Raw genomic sequence first — 12151 nt, 5'->3', positions numbered from 1 at the left:
AAAAAAAAAAAAAAAAAAAAAAAAAAAAAACACATTGATGACCTTTTTCACAAGAAGCACATCTGAACACATCTTTTCACCATCTTCTTAATCTTCCACTGTTGGACTTTCTTTGTTGCTCAATTGGTGCTGCCATAGTAGAAGTCCTTAAAACCACTCATCGTTCATTGAGAAAATGATCTATGACAATTCCAATTACCATTCCGCATCCGTCTTGAATTTCCAATCAAATTTGAGGTGGTAGGACAATTCCAATTACCATTCCACACATAATATGCTCAGTGACATATCTGCATTTCCTTGATAAGGGAAGGCCACATAATCCTGGATCCTCATGGTAAGAATCCTCTGAAAATGTCTCAAATTGATTGCTTTGTGGTATAGGTCCCTTGAGATGATTTTGGGAGAAGTTCAGGACTTCAAGAAATATAAGATTAGTAAGTTGCTGAGGGATCCGCCCATGAAGCCTGTTACTTGACAAATCCAAAGATTCAAGCTCTACCAGGTTTCCAATCACTGATGGGATTTGGCCTGTTAGGTCATTGCCAGACAAGTTTAGAGCGATAAGTGATGTGAGGTCTCCAATCACTTCTGGGATCTCACATTGGAATTTGTTGGTATGAAAGATCAAGAACCGTGTAGGTGATCAGGAAAAAAAAAAAAAATCCATTCTTATTCCTCTTTTCTATGATTTTTTATAGTAGATGTCTTCCATACTATTGTACTCCACTGATTTTTGTCCATTTTTTGACATCATCGCCCTCAAGCTTCCAAAGAATTCAATTGGCAAATTACCTGTAAATCTATTGAAGGAGAGGTCCATGACTCTCAACATTGGGAATTCATTATAGGCTTGAGGGTTTCTGATTAGGCCATAGAATCTGTTGGAACGCAATACAAGAACTTGCAACCTAGGCAAATTTCCCAACCTGAAGGGAGAAGTATCAAATATCTTGTCATATCCAAGGTCTAGAACCTCTAGTGAAGCGCAATTAGCCAATGAAATAGGTAGTTGGCCTTCTAATATGTTTCCATAGAGATTTTGAGTGTCTTCAGGCTGCTTGCACTTGTAAATTGTTGAGGCATTCCATGAAATCTATTCCATCCTAGTTTCAATACTGAGAGGGTGCCACTGTTAACCAGACATTCTGGAATTAAACCGCCCAAGTTGTTGAAAGACGCAACAAAGATTTGTAAATTAGTCAAATTACAAATCGATTTTGGGATTGAACTGCTCAAGTTGTTGTAAGAAAGATCCACAAAAGAAAGAGTCTCCTTCCATATCCAACTAGGTATCTGTCCTTGGATTTGATTGTTTGAAAGGTCTAAATTCTCCAATTTATCTTGAGTTCTCAACAAATTCGGGAATTCTTTTACCTGGCAATATCCCAAGCGCAACCCTTGAAGCTGGGGAAGAGCAGAACTGGAGTTGCCAAATTCAACTGACAATAGGTTGTTTGAAAGGTCAAGAATCCAGAGGTTCCCAAACATGTTAAAGTTTACAGTGCCATGGTTTTCAAGTCTTGAGAGTTGAGAAATTGATTTAATCAGACGGACTGAACCAGTAAAACTATTGAAGGAAAGGTCCAAATTGGCTAGTTGTGTAGGTTTGCTAGGGAAGGTGAGACCCATCCAGAGAAATTGCAACGAGAAAGTTGTAATGTCCTAAAAAAAGTAAGATTTCCAATAAAATCTGGCAATTGACCACTGAGGTAAGGATTTTTTGATATGTCAAGGATTTGAAGATAGGGTAGCTGAAAAACATTGCTGGGGAACTCTCCATATAATTCACAAGAACTTAGACTAAGAACTCTCAAATAAGAGAAATTGGCCAAGAATTTAGGTGCTTCAATGGAAAGATAGTTTTCATCAAGTCGGAGCTCCGAAAGGAAGACAAGTTGCGAGAAAGAAGAGTAAATGGGACCTGAAAGATTACAGTTAGACAAGCTCAATGAATGGAGGTTAGGAAGTGCTTGTGGCAAGATCTGAGACCAATCGCTTCCCTGTGTACAGAGGTCTACACCATCAAGGTATAATTCCATCAGAGAAGTCAGGTTTTGGATCCACCCCTCAAGGTTTGGTGTTTCCAGTTTTGGCCGTTTGAGTTCAGCAAGAGAGACTAAATATTCCTCCACAGTTTCTGAGTTTGGGTCTTTTAAGTCTAGCCTTGGAATGCATGAATATATATATATATATATATATATGGGTGGAGAGATCAAGAGAAACCAACCTCGTTAGGTGTGAGAATTCCAAGGGTATCTGACAGGAGAAACACGTATCGGAGAGATTGAGGTGGGTCAAACTTGGAAGCCGATCAAACCCAGATGGGATAGGAGTCAGTCCAAAGTATTGGAAGTAGATTGAGCCATTGGAGATGATCGAGACCAAAGAGGCTGCTGTTGGAATGGATTGGTCCAGAAAGCTTGAAACCAAAGTCCAGAGACCGATCACGTAACCAGGGGTCATGTTGCATGTGACGCCCTCCCATGAGCAACAATCCGTTTCAGGTCCCCATGTACTTGTATAATAGTTATTAAAGGACTCTTGCTGCAATTGTAAGAGAGAATTTCTGGTCATCTAGGCAAGTAATAAGGCTCTCCCTCAAGAGGGCTTCTTGGGTGAGGCAAATGCAATACGAAGAAGCAGCAGAAGAGAAGAAGATGAGCCATGGGGAGATCTCCCATTCTTGGGATAACAAACATAAACATATGCGAAATAGAAATAATCTTCTAGATATATAGGAGATGAAGAACAAGGCTAGCTTGAGATGGATGAGAAAAAAATGGAGGTTCCCCTATATATATATCTTCATAGATTTTTTCTGTTCAACACTGTATGTTGACTGACTAGTCACAAATTTACTTGGCCCAATTCGATGAAAAGATAAAAAAGTGGATGTGATACCCGTTAAACAATCTATATTGACTGGACTGATCAGAAACTTGTGTCCAATTCAATTGTTCGTGGAAATATTGATAATATGGAAGTTGACATTGACGAATGAAGACTAGGCTGTGTTTGATATGCATTCTTGGAATGCATTCTGGTCCAAGAACGCATTCTAAACTATACAATACTATTCCTATTCTAAGAATGCACATTCTCTTCTTATAATCTAGAATGAGAACATTGTTTGGATATATGCTTGGTTAAATTGCAATCCTTGATTACAGAATACTCAACCATTTCATCAAACATGTCATAGGCAAAATTTGTTGTTCGTAGCTCAAGCGCTGTTATATTTTTCTTTGTGAACTCACTAATAATAAGTAATAACACAATCAATCATCCCATACCTGAAATGATATCTCAGCCCTGTGATTCAGGAAATAACTGCAAGTTCGTGAAGTTCTTCAGAGGTAATTCTTCTTGGAGCTAGCTTACTTTTAGATCCGTAATCTCTGCAAGCAGAGCTTCTTTGTCTTGTTGGAGGGCGGCGAAATTGAGCTTCAAGATTTCAAAAGGATGTAATTTCTCTACAATTGCTTGGTCTTCCTCTGTACTCGACGATTCTGAAACCAAACAGCCACTTGTCGAGGTTGCAAGACCAGCTTCTGGGCCGAATTCTTCAACAGTGTCTCCTGCGTCTAAGAACAGATTAGGAAGAGAATTGGGGTCTAGGTCTTGGATTTCAAGCTGAGAGCAACTCCGCTCCAATTCTTGCAGACGTCTCCATATCCGCTTCAATCCAGTATCGGTTTTCAATTTGCAAAGGTACTTCACGAGTCGACCAAAGCAAGATGAAAGAATGAGAATGCTAGAAGAAGGTCCATTCTCAACCCCATTCTCAGAATTTAGAATGGGAACGTCATAGACCAAACAGTATTTTTATCATTCAGAATATATTCTAGACTTAGAATGCGTCCTGAGAATGTCTAGCAAATCTATTTTCCCTTTTTATCTTTTGAAATGTAATCATAGAAGATATAATAATAATAACAACAATAATAATTTTTAACTCTAGTCTTGAAAAGTGTATATGTCCAATTGGTATGGTAATTAGTGAACAAGTTGCAGCAAATCCTGGTGGCTCCTCAATAATTAGATGGAAAGGTCCTTCAATCCCCAATAGCAATTCTGATATCATCACTGATACAATAATAGGATAATAGTTCGCAGAAGTTCAAGCTGCCAGAGCCTGTTCTCTGTATTGGTGGAATTCTGCAGGTTGAGCTACTGGGTAGGGTCCAGAGACGAGAATTGGATGGTTTATTCTAAATATGGTAGGTAACTGTCACTGCCATCCTTTTCTTTTTGTGTTTTACATGGATGGCTGCAATTTCAACTAGAATGTGCTCTAATACTCAATGGAGTAAATCTCCTCAACCCAGACTTGATATGTATATATATATGTCAAAAGAAAGAAACGAAAATGGAAAGGGGTTTGGGTTAAAAGAGCAAGCTTTCCTTAGTTATCCTAATAAATAAGCTGTGATCTGATCATTTGAGGCGCATGATCCATTTTCATCCGTCAGCCATAATAGTTAAAAGTCATACCAAGTGTAGGAGGCTCCCATCACTATGGGGTCTAAAGAGGATCATAATGTACACAACCTTATTCCCACTTCACGGAGAGACTATTTCTCAAACAGTTAAAATTATTAGTGGGTTTTCTAGTCTTGACATTTTGGAGTGTATCTCCCAACTCTCTACAAATACTGCCACGTGGCTGGTCAAATTGGAGCTGAAATTTTATGAACAGGTGGACCCTATTCGAGGTTTTCAAGTTTCAGCCCCAATGGAATTGGCCAACTACCGCAACAAAGCAATCGAAAATCCAGGACCATAGAGAGGGTGCATAGCATAATACTGGATGGTATGCATGAGAGGGTATATAATTGAAATTGAGTCTGAAATTTGACACAACCAGTCTAGACCAGTTCTTAGATATTCAATAATAAGAATTTTCAAATTACTCTTCCATGTGGCACAACTAAGTAAGGAGTACAGAGAACTATTTTCCAGAAACCATAACACGAAAAATGTTCAAATCACTCTTTTCTCTCTTGCTTGCACAACATGACAATAAAACAAACAAATACTCATCCAAGCTGGGTCAATCCATTGGGCCTCCGCTACCATCACAAAACTCACAAAATTTCTTCTTCTAGTCATCGCAAAAAATGTCAGAATGAAACAATCTTCAAAACAGATACAAGAATTCAAAACACACATAACAATTACTCTCAATGAATGAAGGACTCATGGATGTATTCCTTCTTACATCATAGGACTCAGTTGTCTTTTTGAAAAAATATTGGGGTAGTGCTGACATTCAAATTGTTGCAATCTAGCATTCATGGTAGAAATGTGAAGAGTGAAGACAGACCAGAAAACTGGTACATTGAATTACCTCTTTTGGGTAGGTTAAAAAAGTTGCAGTTCTGATTATATCGCAGAAAAGTTTGTGCTTTTTCTTGAGATATACCCACATATCCCTTAACAGACTTTTCTTCCATTCCGAGTGGAGGGTAAATCATGAAGCTCCTTATGCCACGAACTTTCATGGCCATAGCTCTTAGATCGTTCCGCAGAGCTTCTTTCTGCAGTTCTACTTTGAAATGGGAAGGTGGGGTTTCAACGGTGCAGGGAGCTTCGAGAGGAATTGGGCTTGAATTTGTGAGTTTTTTCTTTGACAGCATTAGTAGAATAATCCATGTTTTGTTGATCTTTTGAGTTCTATGATTTACTTGACTTCAATTTGTGATGTTTTACTGATTCTATATGGCTGGTTCATGATTCTGGGAGATCTCTCTTTTATGGTTATGTTCTCTATTCTTGTGTCTTTTGGTTGTAGCTGGTTGGCTTTTCGTATCCTCATACTATTTTTTGTGTTAATTTGGTCATTTCTATTGGTTTCTCATGTCCCATTAATGGGCATTTCCATTTGTGGATATATGTATGACAGTTCTTGAGATTTTTTGTTATTGTTTTGGGTACTTACATCTTTTGGCTTGCTATCTATACCCTTTATTGTTCAAGCTCTCCATGTTTTGGAGCTCCCGACTTGGAAGACACATAATTTTGTCTCAATTGATTTTTTTTTCTTGATCTCTTACAGGTGCTTGTTGATATTCTCAGGTGTCTTGGATTTCTTCTGTATGGAATGCCTACATTATAGATAGCCCTGTTATTTTTTTATTAGCACTTTGGTTCTTTTTCATGTATTTCATTCTTTACATCAGATTTACCGCATTTGATGCATACCATGTTTTTAAGTTTGGTTGACTAAACATTTTATATTCAGGTATCCACGCTTCTAAAATTTCTTTCTTCTGTACACTACCGAAGGCAATGTTTCATTTTTCTATTTTGTACATATTGTAGGCTTTCACTTGTATCATTAATTTCATTATACTCTGTTTCCAACGCAAATTCTGAATCAAATGAATACTTTCTTCTATGGTTTAATTGTGGGTCGAACAGAATCAACAGTCTGAAATAAAGGAGGCAAGTTATTACAGATTTACATTCTATTTTTTATTTTTATTTTGGGGGGGGGGGGATTTCTGCTTTGCTGAGGAATGAAAGTGACACCATGAAATAGGTTCATTACACTATTTTAAAACAGAATCAAATCAGATTTTTTGGACAGTTTTGGTCATAATTAGTACCCATGCACAGCTGCAGCAGTGTGATAGACTTTCATAATTTTTATTGTCATGGATGCCCTAGATCGGAAGATCTTTGCATAGTATGAAAGAAATGCACTGAGAAATTAAAAGCCATTGTAAGGTCCCTTTGAAAATAAATGCACACAAAAATTGAGTCATTTTCTATATAGTATGTTGAGTGGTCACTGACGCGTTCAACGAACATTAGGATAGCCTAGTGGTGGCAGCTTCGGCTTGAAGAGCTGGCGCTCAGGGGAGGAGGTCATGGGATCTAACCCTGTAGTATGCTTTGTGTGTGTAGGAGTAGGTGGCCGTTGGCCCTACTAGCCCCCAATAGGCTGGTGCTTAGTAGGATAGAGCCAAAAAAAAAAAAAGGATCACTGACGCGTTCAACCACTTTTGGATCATGGCAAGTGCTGATTTTATTTTATAAGGTCCGTGATGAGGTGTAATATTGTGTTGAAATTTTCATTTCTATCCTTATCCTTATAAATCTTAAATGCATCTCCAACTCGAGGATCCATGCTTAAATATTTGGTGAAAGCATTTACAATTATAGTTGTTATGGCGTCTAGGAGATCCAAGGAGCTGGAGGGGGCCTGGATGTAAGGCGACCAAGCACCCAAGGCCTTGGCAACACCTTGACAACTATGTTTACAATGCCAGCCGATGATCTGATTCATGTGGTTGGGACCGGCAGCATAAAATGTAAAAACACTAGTGGAGTCTCTACTTGAGTTGATAACTCTTAACTCTATTCTAAGGGTATCTTTGGTAACCAAAACTGTGCAAGTGAAACAATAGTTTATTTCCATTCAAGGAACAATCAAAGAAAGGAAATTGTTTTTTATCTGACCATAAGCTATCATAGGTATCAAAACATGAATGTGATCTGTAGATACTGACCAGTTAGTTCATTGAGACACTCACTTTTTCTTAGACAAGTAAAAAATGGCTAACCATGTTCGAGTTACCAGCTCAAAGTTGACATATAGCAGTTAAGTAAATGAAAACATTTTTCACTTTTGGATTATATAACAGATATGTATGGTTGTTATACATGGTTTTAATGGTATTTGTTCCCCGCAACATCAGCAATTTGTATCAGAGCTTATGAGATTCTTGGAAAGTGAGCTGCTGACATATTGTCTACTCGCAAGAACTTATGAGGTTCTTAGAAAGGGATTTCATTATCCCGATGTAGTCTCACATTACATTTAGGTTTACACACAACAGGCATGGAGGGATTCCGTTGCCACCTAGAATCCCCTGGTGTCAACCTTTAATGATCTGCAAACATTATTTGTGATAAACACACAAGAGAAGCAGTTCAGACTTCAGTGAGCATTCTTAGAATTGGGAAGGAAGAGCCAGCGATGAGTATCTGTTATCCATTTCTCGAACTCGAGAAATCTTTATCTTTTACAGCCTCTGCTTATAAAAAGGGAAACTGTGAGTAGTTCACAAAATTTGGCACACCTGTATTGTATATTCTAGAGGGCCTACTCTGAAAACAATGGAAGTAAAATGATATCCTGAATCCACTGTGTATGTAATTTCCATTAATTCCCAATAACAGAATTCTTCTTGGAATTCATGGACCACACTTCAATGCAACCTTCTATTTTTTATTCTTCACTTTTTAAGAAAAATGCTGAAGAAAGTAATGTTTTATCCCAATTTTAGAACCAGAAACCATTATGATATGTGGAATTATACAGAGGAAAAGGTACTCGTTGCCTTGTTGAGCATCAGCAGATGCAGTACAGGATTTCGGATTCACCAGCTGAAGTGTGTATTGGTCAATTTGGGTTATTCTATTCAGTAAATTCATGACATGGTGTTGAAGTTGGAATTACTTAATGAGCTGACCTTTGGACCCCTCAGGACCAGTCTCAATGACTCAATGACGGAAGGCGATGCCCGAGGGATTGGTATAGTGGCAGTAAATTCACATTGTGTTTCTGCAATTGTTGCTGCTTGGGATTGCTGTTAAAAAACATAAATTAGTCACAAATAGAAGGAAACCCAACTGTTTCTCCTTCTGAACAATGCTAAACTTTCCTTCTCTTGCAGTAGCAGCTGAGGAGGAAGTCTCTTATGGTTTCTTTTTCTGGATTGAGATTGTTGTGGTTGTTGGTTCTGTTATCTTGATGGGTGTGTTCAGCTTTAGGGGAGAGAAAGACCCTTGTGAAGCAATTGCTGACACACTCATCTCTTCCAATCGATATTTCAAAAAAGTGAGACCTCTATCTATTGGAGAGTCCAGAATCGAGTAGTGTTTGAATTGTTCATTGAGATGTTGCCCTTGGCATGGGTGTTAAGCTTTTCAATGTGTTTAGGCATAGTAGGGACCCCACCTATGTGGCAATGGCACTGCAAGCCTCCAAGTATACTTTTCCTTGTTATTGGGCAGATTTAGGAGCCAAGTCCCATAAAATCATAGTAATGGTTGTCTTCCAATAGAATTAAGAGTAGTTCGATTTTGAAAAGATTTACTTAACCCCAAAGTTACTTATTATTGCTCATGTAGCCCAAGGACAAAACAAAAAGAAACTTCTTAAAATACCACAATGCCACTTCTATCCAAGCCATACAAGAGAATAAAAACAGAATGAAATCCCTTGTTAACTCTGAAGTTTGTAACTGATGCTGAAGCGCTTGAGACTGGGTAAATTGCTGATGCGTCTGAGAAGATGGCGAGGAGGAACCACCTACAAACTGGTCTCAAATACCACCACCACCCTTTTTTTTTTTTTTTTGTTTTGGAGAGGTATGGAAAAAGATACAGAGGAAAACAATCTAAAACAGAGGCTATCAAATACCTCAAATCCGATAGAGCAACAATTTTTTCTCATTCATCTTAAAGAAAAAATGAAATTTATACAATAAAACAAAGGAATGAAAAAACTCTCTCCCACCACAGGGTTTTAGATTACAGATTTGTTCCATCTAAGCAACTCAAGCTTCCTTGCATTTTACAACAACTCAAGAAAATGGCCAAATTTAATTGCGCAATTCATTAAATTGGGTCACAATCTGAAGACAGATATAACTGTAGTCAACAAAACTACATCCAGTAAGAGCTATGGGCCAGACACATTAAAAAAAATGTCTTCAGCAGTCTTTGAGAAATCATGAATACTTAGTTGACTCTGTTGGGAAACAAAACTGATTAAATCCATGTTGCTCCACTTCTAATGAAACTTGATCCTCTGACCTTTTTCACATTTTGATTAGCCATCAAATTCCTCACCCTTTCTGCATCTTCCCATTTCTCATTCAGAACATATATATCACATATTAGAGAATAAACCCCTCCATCATTCTCAGGCTTCACAACCTGCAAAACCTGTTCAATCATTCTCTCAGCCATCTCAAACTGCTTATGCAATTTACAAGCTGCCAAGAAAGAACTCCACACTATGGCATTCGGTTCAAGCTTCATTGTCTTGATGACTTCATAAGCTTCTTCTAACAAGCCTGCTTTGCCTAATAAATCCACCATGCACCCATAATTTTGAATCCTTGGTTCCAACCCATACTCTTGAACCATACTACAGAAATGTTGCTGGCCTTCATCGACCAATCCAGCATGTGTACATGCACTAAGAATCCCTATGAAGGTGATCTCATTGGGTCTGATGCCAGCTTCTTTCATCTTCTCAAACATAGAGAGAGCCTCTTCAGCACATCCGTTATGGGCCAGTCCACATATCATTGCACTCCAAGACAGGACGTTCCTCTCCTGCATCCTCTCGAAAATCAGGTAACTGCTCTTCAAAAATCCACATTTGGCATACATGTCGAGCAGAACTGTCCCAAGCGCCACATTCAATTCCCACTCGTTCTTCACCGTGAAACCATGTATTGATTTGCCCACCAATAACCCAAGAGAACCCATATGGGCACAACCTGATAAAATCGAACCTAAGGTCACTTGGTCAGGTTTAGAAAGCTCATTTACCATCAATTCACGAAAGAGTGCCATCCCTCGTTCCCAGTCGTCAAGACCCATATACCCGGAGATCATGGCAGACCATGACGCAAGGTCTCTATCAGGCATACTTTCAAATACCAAACGAGCTTTCTCAACGTTGCCCAACTTGAAATAACCAGTGATCATAGTATTCCAAGTGACAGTATTTTTCTCAGGAATTTCATCGAACAGTAAACGTGCATCATCGAACGAAACAACAACGTAGGCATACAGAAGCGACGTAGCAACATAGACATGAGAATTGAAGCCGATTTTGAGGAGATGGGAATGTAGATGACGGATAAGAGGAAGGTTCAGCAAATGGGTACAAGACTTCAATGTGAATAAGATAGAGTGGCTATCGAATGGGATGGATTGGCGCTGCATTTGAGTATAGATTCTTAAGGCATTGTAAGGAGAGGAAGCTCTTTTTATGGCCAAAGCCCATGAACTGAAGGGTTTGGAAAACCAACATAGATGATGGTATCCGTTGTTTTGCTCTGATATGCGGGAGTAAATGACAAGCAGGGCTCGTGCTTTTCTATTAAGGCTTAGCAGCGATGACGCGATAGACGCCATTTACGCATCGATATTGAGCTTGAATGCATCACTGCTCTAAAATCATGTAAAACCATTCAATACTCAATACGATACCAGAAACCCGTCAAATTCCAGTTCCCACTTCCCATTGCCCAAACGCAGTATATATAAGTTTAGCTTGCACCTGTAACTAAGCGCAGGAGCCACACGGCTAAATAGTGCTCTTTTTCCCTGTTTAAAGGGGCCCCACATGGGCTGCATCAGGGCTTTTCTGAGTTCTGGGAGGGGTGGTGGACATCATTTCACCATCCTTTATGTCTGAACCCATGGATCATGAAAGGAAGGGCGTAAATTGGTTTCAGAACTAAGTATTTGATTCGGTTCTATGAAGTATTGTTGTGATCCCAAACCCAGACCAAGTTTTGCCTTGATTCGAAAAATCGACTTGTACTGATTCTGTTCAATTCAGTTACTATATATTCTGGTTTCTACATGGTTCAGTTCCCGATTCTCATACTTGGTAAAAAAATGAGAGAGAATCAACCGAAAACCATAGAATTTGGGAAGAAACAGTTCTAGATCGAATCCTCCTCGAAGAAGCTCAGATCTTCATTATATCGGGTCTTGTTTACTCTCTTCTCTATTGAATGATTAGGGTTAGTAACAAATGGATATTGCTACCAATTTATACATTGAGAGTAAGAGCTAATTATGTCGAACAAAACAATTGATGCCTCTTCCATGATGAGTATAATTACTAATAGGCCCAGATAATGCTTTAATTTTTAAGGCCGTTAACTGGAAAGCTCCTTTTTCCATCAAAGAGACCACTTCCTGTATTGGGTTCTCCATCCAACAAAGTCCATTAGTCAATAATCTTCCAATTGACTCAGCTAAGCCCACCACAAGTGAAAACAGTAGATGTAGGTCTTAATGTCCCACGTAGGGGTGTCAATTCCTAAACCGAACCGGTAAAACCGTCCAGATCAAACCGATAAGAACATAGACCGAATCAAAC

The 12151-nt window shown here is 38.8% G+C and overlaps 1 protein-coding gene and 1 long non-coding RNA gene across 2 annotated transcripts; one reads left to right on the top strand and one right to left on the bottom strand.

Annotated features, from left to right (window-relative positions):
- The first annotated feature begins 5239 nt into the window (after nt 1–5239).
- LOC122093580 lies at nt 5240–6403 on the top strand. Its single transcript, XR_006144496.1, has 2 exons — nt 5240–5619; nt 6062–6403. It is a non-coding gene; the product is annotated as an uncharacterized LOC122093580 (long non-coding RNA).
- A 3033-nt stretch (nt 6404–9436) lies between these two features.
- LOC122093532 (pentatricopeptide repeat-containing protein At5g66520-like) lies at nt 9437–11506 on the bottom strand. The gene has a single exon (XM_042663882.1). The coding sequence runs from the start codon at nt 11170–11172 to the stop codon at nt 9790–9792; it is 1383 nt and encodes a 460-aa protein (XP_042519816.1). The 5' UTR covers nt 11173–11506; the 3' UTR covers nt 9437–9789.
- Nucleotides 11507–12151: the final 645 nt, after the last annotated feature.

The sequence above is a fragment of the Macadamia integrifolia genome, chromosome 11 (assembly GCF_013358625.1).
Source record: "Macadamia integrifolia cultivar HAES 741 chromosome 11, SCU_Mint_v3, whole genome shotgun sequence".
Taxonomy (NCBI): domain Eukaryota; kingdom Viridiplantae; phylum Streptophyta; class Magnoliopsida; order Proteales; family Proteaceae; genus Macadamia; species Macadamia integrifolia.
This window is presented reverse-complemented; position numbering and strand designations above follow the sequence as displayed.

What these genes read in the sequence shown, in the direction of transcription:
- LOC122093532 (XM_042663882.1), bottom strand. Translation starts at nt 11,172, where the DNA reads ATGGCGTCTATCGCGTCATCGCTGCTAAGCCTTAATAGAAAAGCACGA.